We start from the raw sequence: 12,085 nt of genomic DNA on the forward strand, positions 1-12,085 counted from the left end.
ATGTAAGTTGGACATGCGATAACACAATCAATTAGAAATAATAAAGAATAAGATGGATTTATGTCCTGTTATAAGGTAGCTTTTTAATTCTCTCTCTGAAACGCGGTGGCGTCTGTATGAGAACAACCTGCTCGTTTCTATTCATGTGTTGTGGATGTTGGATTGAGAGCAAGGACCTCAGGAAGAACAGCTAAGGCTGATGCTAGTGGGGATCCTTATTAAACAAAGAAACAAAGAAACAAATGACATCAGACTTTTCACCTTCACCTTCACGTCTGACAAATTTTAATGCTTTAGAGTTTAGATTTTAGAGATTGATCCATTTGAACTGTTTCAACTGGTTTAAACAGTGGAGATGCCTGTTTGCATAGAGTTTTATGCCAGTTTTGGCCCCCACTCGTTCCCCCCCACCATATACATCTGTCCCTCTTCCTTCTTCTCCTTCTGTCCTATGTATACACCCCCTCCTCCCCCAGATAAGACACACAAACACACACACATACGCACTGTACCAGTTCTGTTCTAATCTGGGGTCGACCCCTCAACTTGCCCCCTTCTCCCCCAACACACACACACACACACACACACACACACACACACACACACACACACACACACACACACACACACACTCATCTCTCTCTCTCTTCCTCAACATCTACCCACTTCCCTCATTTGCCCACTCCCCCCCCTCCACTCCTCCCAATCCCAGCACTGTGTTAATCTGCTGCTGGTCTGACGGTCAGCACTTTGAGCAGCAGACAGACAGATTGGCTGTAATCCCCTGAGTGCCACAGATGGAGCGCCACTACGCAGACCTTGGGGAAGGTGAATGCACAGTTGTGTACAAATACACACACATATACACACTGAAACACGCACATAGACAAAAGCATGAAATAGAAAGAAGAATAACTAGGATCATACCTCTTTAATGTGTTGACATGCAGAGTCCATTATATGTTGAGCTATTAGAGCTGTAGTGGTTTCACATGATGCTTCTTTGTTTTAAGAGCAGACTGAATGTTTCTAAAGAGCAAAGAAAAGCTAGAGAGGCTCCAATCAGTGGCAAAAGCTAGACACAAATATTTCACACAGTAATTCCTCGTTACTGCAGCTTATTCAGAACAATAAAGGCCTGGCTCACCTGCTACCACCATGCTACCCTTCAGGTCCAAATCCTGAAAGAGACCATTCTTTTCATATTCTGCCATGAAATCCTGCAACTGACAATTAGTAGGGTGTTCCTTTCATCCAGAGCATGAAATTATTTCATGTATAATTAACTGGGTAAGTGTGTGAAGCCAATTTTCAGTATAATCTGGGAAAATGCGTCCCGTTTGGAACAGGAAACAGACTGGGTTATTGTGCCACCGCGGCAGGATGCTTAAGTCTGATCCTGGTATGGATGTTTCAAATAATCCAATACAAATTTATCTGCTGAGCTGTCATTTTAAAAAAATTTAAATACATGAAGCGAGACAAAGCATATAAAGGTAAATCGTGGGATGTAAAAAATCAGCTTGTCAAACTTATTGATCAGGTGATATTCCCCCCCCCCAATCACCTAACACCCACTGCTATACAGGCTGGGGCACTTTGGTCAGTTTAACTCACGACTGAGGGTGGAATTTAAATGAGAACACGGGGTGTTGGGTGGCATTCAAGGACAAAGGCTCTGACAGTCAAACCCCTGGCTGTTGGAATGTTGGATCTTGGGATATGGCATGTCACATCTCATGTGGGGGAGGAGCCTGGCCTTGCGTATAAGGTTGCGAGACACTGGATAGATATAATAGGGCTCACCTCAAAGCCCAACTTCAGAACTTTGGCTCTGGAACCAGTCTCCTTGAAAGGGACTGGACTTTGTTTCAAACTGGAGTTGCCTGCAGTGAGCAGTGGCAGGCCAGGGTGGCTATTCTTGTATCCCCCCGGCTTGCTATCTGTACGTTCAGATTTTCCATTGTGCACAAGAGGGTTGTGTGTCTGTGCCTTCAGGTCGGGGAACTGGTCCTGACTGTTGTTGGTCACTTCAGAGTGCCCAGATCTGCCTGATCTGAACCTGAATGTTATTCTGTTACTGAACTTGTGCTAATCACAATTTGTCCATAACAAGCACGATGTTCAAGTATAAGGTTGTACATAAAAGCATGAGGTGCAACTTGATGACTGTTTTTGTAATCATTTCGTGACATCTATGATCTCATGTCTTGGACACTTGGATAAAGAGAAGAGCTAATAAATCCTTCGGATGGAAGCTTTGGAACATTGAGTCTAAATAAACAATGCTGCACGGAGCTGTGGCCACAAGGTGGTTGGTGCCAGTCGAGGATGTAACGATGTAGTTTTCATCCTAGGTGTGGAACACTGCAATTTTGTTGGCTTTGTAAGGTGGTGGCTTCAAGCTCGACCACGCAGGAATGAGAATTAGCATCCCCAAGTTAAAATATCTCTGGGTTTTGTTCATGAGTAAGGGAAGATTGGAGCGGGAGATTGATAAGCGGATTGGTGCAGTGTCTGCAGTGATGCAATCTACATCCCTACTCTCACTTGTGGTCATGGGATCTGAGTAGGTTTGGTTATCTGAGTAGGATGCCTCCTGGGGCTCACCTGGGCAAGGTGTTCCAGGCATGTATTACCATGAACAGGCCCCGGGGTAGGTCTACAACACGCTGGACAGTATACATCTCTTGCGTGGCCTGGAAATGCCTTGGTGTTCCCCTAGATGAGCTGAAGGAGGTGTCCAGGAGAGGAGGTCTAGGATTCGCTGTCTTGGCCACCACAACATGGTCCTGGATAAACATCAGAAAATGGAAGCATGGATGGACATAGAAGAAAAGAGAATAATATAAAGGAAAGCTGTGACAATTAGTCGTTGTACGCACTGCAGGTTTTCCTAACCAGGATGGGGGTTTTTTTTTACACTGAAAGGTAGTTCATTTAGTCATTTTAACATTAACTAACAACTTGTTACATTTAGTCTGACTCCACTGGACTGAAAAGGAAAAATGGAAATCCTGTCAGCTGGAGTAGTTGTATGAATGCTGATATCATGGGGAAAAATATATATATGTAAAGACCATGTCTTGTATGAAAGTTATTAAACAAGTATTGACTCAATAAAGTCATGTGAGCTTTTGATTAGAAGTGACATCAGACAGAAAAATGGTGCCCAGAAGCGATCGCTTGTCTGTGGGTATGTGGGTGTACATCCATACATGTTTGTAAGTCTGCACCAATGTACAGTGGTTGGTCAAAACAAAAGGATTAAAGGCTGGTGTTTGATTAGATGTTTGTTTGTCTGTGTGCGTTTCATTGTAATCAGTATAGCTGAGGTCACACAGACATGCAGTGACATGGGCAAATGTGTGTGTTTTATTGTGATGAACATGGCTGAGGGCATGGCTTTATCCCTTTTAATCAAGGGAGTAGAAGGATGAAATGAAACAGTGATGAGGGGAATGATGTCAACCCAGGAAGGGAGTCTCACATCTGAGAGAGGGGCCTAAAAATATTAAAAGGCAAAGTTTAATGGACAAAAAAAAATAAAATTTAATGTTAGAGCTGAGCTTAAGGTTAACTTAATTTTGGTTAACCACATTAGTGGTAAGAAAGATGGAAAAATATTTTGATTTCATTCATACAATTACAATCATATACATATATTTCTAAATTAAGGCCCATCGTGATTTTAGAAGTAACTAATTTCTTGGTGTAGAGGAGCTATGAGTTCAAGTCACAAACACTGTGTTGTAGCGCCATCTAGTGGTGTCACTGCCATTAATATAATATAAGGAACTTAAGGAAGTCCCAGGTGCTCTCGAACCTGCTGTTTGTGCATCTCATTTAGCTTCAAGTTTTAAAGTTTGGGGTCATATTGAGTCATAAAAACTATTTTATTTTTGTTTCTGATGTGTTGGGAGCAGTTTGTAAGTGTTTGAAAATGAAGAGCCAAAAATATTTAAAGCTTACAGAGCACAAAGTACTCTTCACAATAAACTGGATCCTTACAGCGCCAACTCTAGCTATTTATTCCTGCTACAGAATAAGAAGCTATACAGGTCAGCAACCATTTACATGTAGACTGAACCGAAATGTAAATTCTTAATATATTTTAGACTTCTCTTTTGTAATGCTGCTAAACTGTTGGAAAAGCTTATTGGTAAATGAACAGTGGTCTTTCTTTAACAGGTATAAACAATCCACCTGAGAGCATTTATTTATGCAGCACAGACACAGAGGAGTGTGTGTAACATCCATTTATTACCACCTTATATGACAAATCTGGAAATTACAAACATTGTTTAATTGAAACATTATCTTCAACATTTAAAAAAAGAAACTCAAATAAAGCAAAAAACAAATTTAAGTTAAAAGGGGTGAAAAGTCAACCTGAGAAGCGGTATACAGATGATCAATTGATCCAGAGTGAAGAAAATAAAAGTACAGGGGGGACGTATACAGAAAAAATGACTATTATTAGTCATTCAATGCTGATTCAGAATATCCTTCACATTTTAATCAGTTGTTTTATTTTCTTAAAAAAATCATTTTTACACTTTGAGAACTTTTGGTTTTACAGAATGTTACAAATCTTGATGAGCCTTTGCTATAAAAAGGTCTTGGTATTAAAAAACGTGCCACTGCTAAAAAAGTATCTCTGACACCATTTGAGCTCATAAGCTTTGGTTTTAAATAATTAGAACCCAATTTGAACACAACAAACAGACAGATGAGGTTAAACTCTATAAGAGCGTGTACAAGAGGATCAAACTTTGGTGTCACTGAGAGTCAGTAGCATCACATTTCAGTAGAAAAAAATATTTCAAATCTGCTTTCTGTATTTGTTTTGTTTTGAATCTGTTTCATCCCCCCAACTCTGTGTCAAATAGTTTCAAAAATAAAATAAAACAAACAAAGAAAAAAATCACAACTGTGAGACTTATTTGGAAAGACAAAACCCAACACAATGAATAACAGCAATGAGCCATATGGTAATCATAGAACTACTTCCCCAAGATGCTGATAGACTGTATATAATTTGCTATGGTGATCAGAGCCAACACTCACGCAGACACACAGGACACCAAGTCCAGGCTCAGCTCTCTGGGGCAGAAACAAACTGCTGCTGAGCCGAGGCTGGCAGGACAGGAAGCAGGACGAGAGGACCAGGCAAGTTCTTCTAGCACCCTGCTGCAGAAAGGAGACCAGAGTCCCCCCAGCAGAAAAAAAACAGCCATCCTGTCCTCCTGCTTGTCCCTCCCACGTTTGCATTGTTCTACTCTGTTTCTCTCCTCACTTTATCCATGTTACCCACTCTCTCACAGAGCCTGTTAGAAACAGTGCAAACCAGGATATGTGTGCTTGAGGAGATCTCATCACCAAAGATTTGGTACATGCACAAAAAGAGAGTACCCTAGAAGTCTGCTGCCGAGAGCACTAAGAAAAACACGACTATACACTTTAATTATAATATAATCAGTTTTCCTCTACACACTACTAACACAGGGAGGGAGGGAGGGACGGCGGGTGAGGGGCAGAGGGATGGAGAGGCAGAAAGGTGAAGGAAGGACAGGAAGAGGTGAGAAGGAGAAAGACCAAGAGGGAGAACGAGAGCGTTTAAGCACGCTCTCCGCGGATGCGACGTGCCAGCTGGATGTCTTTGGGCATGATGGTGACACGCTTGGCGTGGATGGCGCACAGATTGGTGTCCTCAAACAGACCCACCAGATAGGCCTCGCTGGCCTCCTGCAGAAAAGAGGAAATGCAACAGTTTTCAGCAGAGCTGAAACAATCACTTCAATGATCACTTGAATTTGGTATATTTATTACACTTTTGGAGTTCATCAGTCATTTTGCAAAAAAAACAACAAAAAAAACAAAAAAAATCTTGAACAAAATTGTGCAGAGATTTAATTTTTTTTAAACTACATACTAGAGATATGTTTGTGTGTGTGTGCACACTGTATAAAGTCTTCAGCACACCTGATATACAATATAGATGTAAATTTTAGGAGTGCAACAGTTTGCAAAATGCACTCTAGCAATGTTGGTTCAAATCACATTTTCAGCACAAAAAAAAGCACAATAACATGCCAATGTTTAAAAAAAAATGCATAAAGTAATGACACCTCTCTCTTGTTGTGTCAACACTGAACACACAGCTTCAAGAACCCTGAGCTTCACATGGTGGCAGGATGATGGATCTGCACAGTGTGAGCACAGAGGCTGCAGGTTCTGACCCTGATTAAATATCAACATATTGTGTGAGTTAACACATCACACACATTTATTCAAACCAGCATAGTGTCTGGCCAGCTTTAGAAACTAACCCTGCGAGCAGTCAGGCTGTTTCAGGTGGAAACAGTCAGGTACAGATACCTCATCCAAAGTCATGTGTGGGCAGAGCTAGCTGAGAATTTTTTCAGAGGGATACTCCTCTTGAAAGCCCCATTTCATACTGACCTGCAGAGCTCCGATGGCTGCGCTCTGGAAACGCAAGTCAGTCTTGAAGTCCTGGGCAATTTCTCTCACCAGACGCTGGAAGGGCAGCTTGCGGATCAGCAGCTCAGTGGACTTCTGATAACGACGGATCTCACGCAGAGCCACAGTACCCGGCCTGAAGTGCAGAGGTGGAAATTAAACTTACTTTAAACTTGGCTTTGACTTGCACTGTGCATATGCAACAATAAACACATTTAGAAGAGGAGAGACATCAGTGATAGCCTGAAGAAAAAACAATAACACAAAACCCTTACAGTAAGCTGAAAAAAACGGAGAGGAGAAGTTTTGCAAGTTAGTTTTTGCCTGCCTTACCTGTAGCGATGGGGCTTCTTGACACCACCAGTGGAAGGGGCGCTCTTGCGAGCAGCCTTAGTGGCCAGCTGCTTACGTGGAGCTTTACCTCCAGTGGACTTACGGGCAGTCTGCTTGGTACGGGCCATGGCTACTACAGATCACCTGAAAAAGAGTGAATAAAAAGGTTGAATTTGGCATTTTATAGGACAATTTTTCAAATGCCTTCTTTTTCTTGCTGAGTAATATGGAGGACAAATACATTAAATGCTTGAAAGGCTCCAATAATTAAAATATGATAACAGGAAAACCTTTTATTGCATTTTGTGTTATTTTCTGTTATTACAGCAACAGCACTGATGTAATGCTACTGCTGTGTCGAATATGCTCAATAATGGCAATTTGAAATTAGGCAATTATTTAATCACAGCTACCGCAGCTTGTAGGTTGCAGCAGACAACTTAGATTTACTCAACTTTTCTAGTAAATAAACACACAAGACATTTCCCGTTGACGACCAGCCAGACATGCGTCAATCAAAGCTGAACGACTACACGATTGGCTGGCAAAGCTAAAACTATTACCATGAGCCAACCAGCGTATGGAAACTAAAATGGGCGGGCTCTCCAGCTACCTTCCACTGTTACTAGGTCCGCCCACCTCGCTCTGATGATGGCGGCGGTTTGATGCGCAAGCGGGATAAAGACCCAGGACAGAAGAACAAGCGGGTAGCACATAAACAACTTCAATTTTACAACTCTCCGACGCTCCAGCGAATCGGAAAATGAAAAAAACAGAGATAGTACATGTTAAGGAACTCATAGGTGAACACAGGAATGCTGAACGACCCCTAATGGCAGCGTAGAACCGAGCTGAACCGGCGCATAATTTGAACCAGAATATCCGCTCATCTGAGCGGCTGCAAAGAGGACTGCATTTCACCGCCGCTTCGACAGCCGTGTGTGTCTTATTTTCTCACACGACGAAAACACTGCTTTTTCTCCCTCAAACGAGCTTGTGAATTGTAAATAAAACAAACAGAAAAATTCAAAGTTCAGCCACGAACCAGGTGACACATTTCAAGACGCTTACCTAGAGGGAAAGTGAAGAGAAGTGGAGAGAAATGTGTCGCTTGTCTGTATTTTCTTCTTCGTATCCACAATGGGAAGCAGCGTCCAGCGGGAAAATGGCCGCCGCGTCAATCATGCGTCCCACAATGCAACGGCGTTAACAACATTTCTGTGGTTACAGTGACAGGTGCTGCCCGGTATTTGCCAAAAACTGATTGCTCGTATTTAAACTGCTATAAGTAACTTGTTGGCCTATAATATGTGAAACATATGTCAAATGCATCCCTCATGGATGACACAAAGTCATATTGAGCCACAAACAACATTCGTGTAACAAGGTAGAAGCCGCAATCAGTTTTTGGCAGCGACTTTTATAGAACCTTTATTTATGCAGTTAAAAAAAATCTCATTAACATTAAAAATGTCTTTTGTAAGAGTAAGACAGCAGAAATGGCAGCAAATATTACAATAGTTCTGTAAAAATATTGTAAGTGGGGAAAAAGGACCGGATTGGTTATAATGTGAGTACAATAACACAGAGTTATAAAGATACTTGAAAAAACAGATAATCTTTTAATTCTATATATAACCCCTTTGTAAACGCTGTTCACCGAAGTCTATTTACCAACATACGTAAAGATATTACACATAAAAAATACACGGAAACATTGGAAATCACTTTTTGGCACAACACCGGCACTGGGGAGTTAGTTTGACGTTTTCTTTTTAATCGAACATTTCGGGCTTTTAAATGTCGGTAAAGCTAAATGTAGAAAACGGAAGTGCCTGCGCTTCCTTTGAGTGCCTTCTTTATTGTCGAATTAAAGTATTAACATTTGAGTCAAACTGAAAGAGACATTTAAAAGTTGGCTTCATGCAGTGACAGTTCAAAGGTTGTTTTTAAGTGCTTTTTCGCAGCAGTCGGAAAACTACTGTCAAAATGTTTCATATTCGAAATGCTGTTATTTAGTTTTACAAGGACTAATTTTAAAAAATAAAAATAACTTTGGAGTAGTTCTTCCGACATTTTTAATAGTATTTTCACTAACTATTGCTGTTTTATGAATTTACAATAAAAAAGTAAGTAAAGTTATCCTTGTCCCTGGAGTGAGTTTTTCTCCCCAACCCCTGTTAAAAGGACGTTTTTCCTACCTACTGTCACCAAGTAATTCCTTATAAATGGTCATCTTTTTTCCTCTATTATTGCAGGGTATTTACCTTATAATATAAAGCACTTTGAAGCAACTGTTATTGTGATTTAGTGCTATATAAATACAACTGAAATTAATCTTACTAGGTTAATTTTTATAAATGAATATGCCAAAAATACAAAGCTGGGGACTTTAAATTGCTTCAAGATAAAAATCACAACTCATCTAAGCACAAGAATCTGTTTATTATGTTTGTATGTGAATTCTGGAGTACAAATATTTTGCTCTTAAAAATGACTGAAACATAAATCAAGAACACAGTAGAAAAAAAAAGGTTACCATATCAACCTGAGAGAGGAACAAAAAGTCATAATATTACCTGGACATGATAACGTGGCTGAAAATTAAAATATGATTAACAAAGGTCTGCTACATATATGCCGCTCATCATCTGTCAAACCATGCAGTGTCATCATAGCACAATGACATTTCCAATTGACAACCAGAATTGATCTTTTGAATTTTGATACATCAAACAGCAACAGTAGAAATACACCATATCGTAAAAAAAAAAAAAAGCAAAAGAAAACTTACTACTTTTACAACAAATTTCTACTTGTTTTTTTAAAAAAAGAAAAGAAAGTCAGAAGACTCATATCAATGTATGTGTCTGTCTGAAGATGAAACTCAACCTTAATGCTAATTTCTATTCCCATGTTCAGATCATACACTATTCTTGGTTCGCAAAAGCATCTTATTCATAGAGGTCACAAGGTATTCCTGTGGCTCACTAATTAGAACTGATGAATGATTTCAAAGTACATGAAGATACCGCTAAGAAAAATCTGCTACCGGTAGCACCAAAGAAGACATGATCACACATTTACGGTTATCACAATCATGATATATATAGAGAACCTCAAACCAAACTACTAAGTATAGAGGAAGGAAAAGGAGAAATGAGTGGCGAAGGGACGAGAGGACAGAGTATAATAAATCAAAATGTTTTAAGCACGCTCTCCGCGGATGCGACGTGCCAGCTGGATGTCTTTTGGCATGATGGTGACACGCTTGGCGTGGATGGCGCACAGATTGGTGTCCTCAAACAGACCCACCAGATAGGCCTCGCTGGCCTCCTGCAGGTGGCAGAAAAATTCAACATTAGAGGCATTTTAGTGAACAGATGACAAATAGCCTGTTTTTTTGTTGTTTTAAAAATGAAATTAATCAGTGAGAGCTACTGACCTGCAGAGCTCCGATGGCTGCGCTCTGGAAACGCAGGTCAGTCTTGAAGTCCTGAGCAATTTCCCTCACCAGACGCTGGAAGGGCAGCTTGCGGATCAGCAGCTCAGTGGACTTCTGATAACGACGGATCTCACGCAGAGCCACAGTACCCGGCCTGAAGTGCAGAGGTGGAAATTAAACTGGCAGTGAGTCAGTCTTATCTTATAGTGAGAATGTGCAACAATACAACGGGGGGCCCCTAGTTAAGAAGACTGACTAATGACGGATGCCTGCTCTTTTCATACACATTAGGTTTACATTATACTATAGTTTCCAGGAGAGCTAGGTGACATCTCACCTGTAGCGATGGGGCTTCTTGACACCACCAGTGGAAGGGGCGCTCTTGCGAGCAGCCTTGGTGGCCAGCTGCTTACGTGGAGCTTTACCTCCAGTGGATTTACGGGCAGTCTGCTTGGTACGGGCCATGGCTACTACAGATCACCTGAAGAAAACAAGTAAAAGGCTGCATTAATAAAAACAATAACAACAATAATAATAAATACAGACACTTTTTCCCATATCTATGACAATCTTTTTCATTACAGCAATAATAAAAATAAAGTGATTGCATATTAATTTAGTTTCATATTTCTTAGATGTTCAACAGACAGGGTTTATTTTTTTTTCTTCCGGAAAGTTCAGAATAAAATATGTGTACAGGCTGTAAAGAATGAAAATTAACTTTCGCATTGTATTTAAAATGATTTGGAAGTTAACAGCAACATGACAGACTCCACTCTTCCACGGGAGCCTGAGTTTTGTTTTGTTTTTTTTAAATACCCGAGGTGGCTTATGCAATGGCTATAAAAAAAAAAAAACAGTAATAGGCAGCATAGGCACCCAATCAAAACTGAGCCCTTTATCAGATAACCCAAACACATCATGGATTAGCGCCTTTGGGGCGGGACGTAATGAACATGCCAACCACTCAGGGCACGGGGTTTCCCAGACAAACCTCGCCCCTTGCGCACTGAACGTGGGTTTGTTCGTTTCTTCATATTGGGCTCTCCGCTTGCTCACAAGTCTAGTGTTTTTCATTCAGAATGAGCTATTTTAAAGGAAAACCAGTCGACCCCGCCCACCCCGGCGGCCTCGTAAAGGCAAACTAGCGCAACGAAGATGATGGCTGGCTGGTTGGCTTGAAGAATGTAAACGGGAAGGAAAAATCGTTGTACCAAACGAAGAGGGTGACGATAAAAACGACGGAAGAATATAAAAACCGCGGCGTGAAAGTGGAATACACTTTTTGAGGACGACACTAGACATGTCAGGGGATCGATTGATGATAATTATTGTGTCAGATGACCCCTCACTTTAGGCGCATTTCCGAGTCAAATTCGACCGGATCACAAGTGCTTTTTAGGTCCCTCACTCCCCGAGCAGGCAGATAATAGCTCGAGTGCCCTGCGTTTTCGTCGAAAATAAACGAAAAAACACATAATTTCCAAACTAACTTGACATTAAAAGATAAAGTGGAGTTTTATTCAAATAATGATACTCACCTTTGAAAACTTGGTCAAAGATTGCCGCCTAAAACTGGGAATGTATTCTTGAGACTCTTAAGCGTTGTTCTCGCAATAAAATGAAGGGAGGAAAAAAAGGAAAAAGAACATATGAAAGCAAGAGGAGACACGTTTCCCATGATGCAACTGTGACAAACATATTTCACACATGCTGCAACATGATAAACAACTGCATCATCACCTTCACCAGCAACGTCCCGCAACAAGTTTTTCCCCAAGCTGATTTTTGACCTTTTTGTTGGTTAAAGTAATTATTAGAGAA

At 40.8% G+C, this 12,085-nt stretch overlaps 2 protein-coding genes across 2 annotated transcripts; both read right to left on the bottom strand.

Moving 5' to 3' along the window:
- Window positions 1-4,243: 4,243 nt before the first annotated feature.
- LOC308401499 (histone H3.3A) lies at window positions 4,244-8,043 on the bottom strand. Its single transcript, XM_080889716.1, has 4 exons — window positions 7,888-8,043; window positions 6,817-6,960; window positions 6,466-6,619; window positions 4,244-5,748 (listed from the first exon to the last, which is right to left on the bottom strand). The coding sequence occupies exons 2-4, from the start codon at window positions 6,942-6,944 to the stop codon at window positions 5,620-5,622; spliced, it is 411 nt and encodes a 136-aa protein (XP_080745842.1). The 5' UTR covers window positions 6,945-6,960; window positions 7,888-8,043; the 3' UTR covers window positions 4,244-5,619.
- Window positions 8,044-9,242: 1,199 nt separating this feature from the next.
- Window positions 9,243-11,955, bottom strand: LOC308401498 (histone H3.3A). The gene is made up of 4 exons (XM_080889715.1): window positions 11,803-11,955; window positions 10,599-10,742; window positions 10,262-10,415; window positions 9,243-10,152 (listed from the first exon to the last, which is right to left on the bottom strand). Exons 2-4 carry the CDS (start codon window positions 10,724-10,726, stop codon window positions 10,024-10,026), a joined length of 411 nt encoding a protein of 136 aa, XP_080745841.1. The 5' UTR covers window positions 10,727-10,742; window positions 11,803-11,955; the 3' UTR covers window positions 9,243-10,023.
- Between the last annotated feature and the right edge of the window lie 130 nt (window positions 11,956-12,085).

The sequence above is a fragment of the Rhamphochromis sp. 'chilingali' genome, assembly GCF_963969265.1.
Source record: "Rhamphochromis sp. 'chilingali' genome assembly, chromosome: 8".
Lineage (NCBI taxonomy): Eukaryota > Metazoa > Chordata > Actinopteri > Cichliformes > Cichlidae > Rhamphochromis > Rhamphochromis sp. 'chilingali'.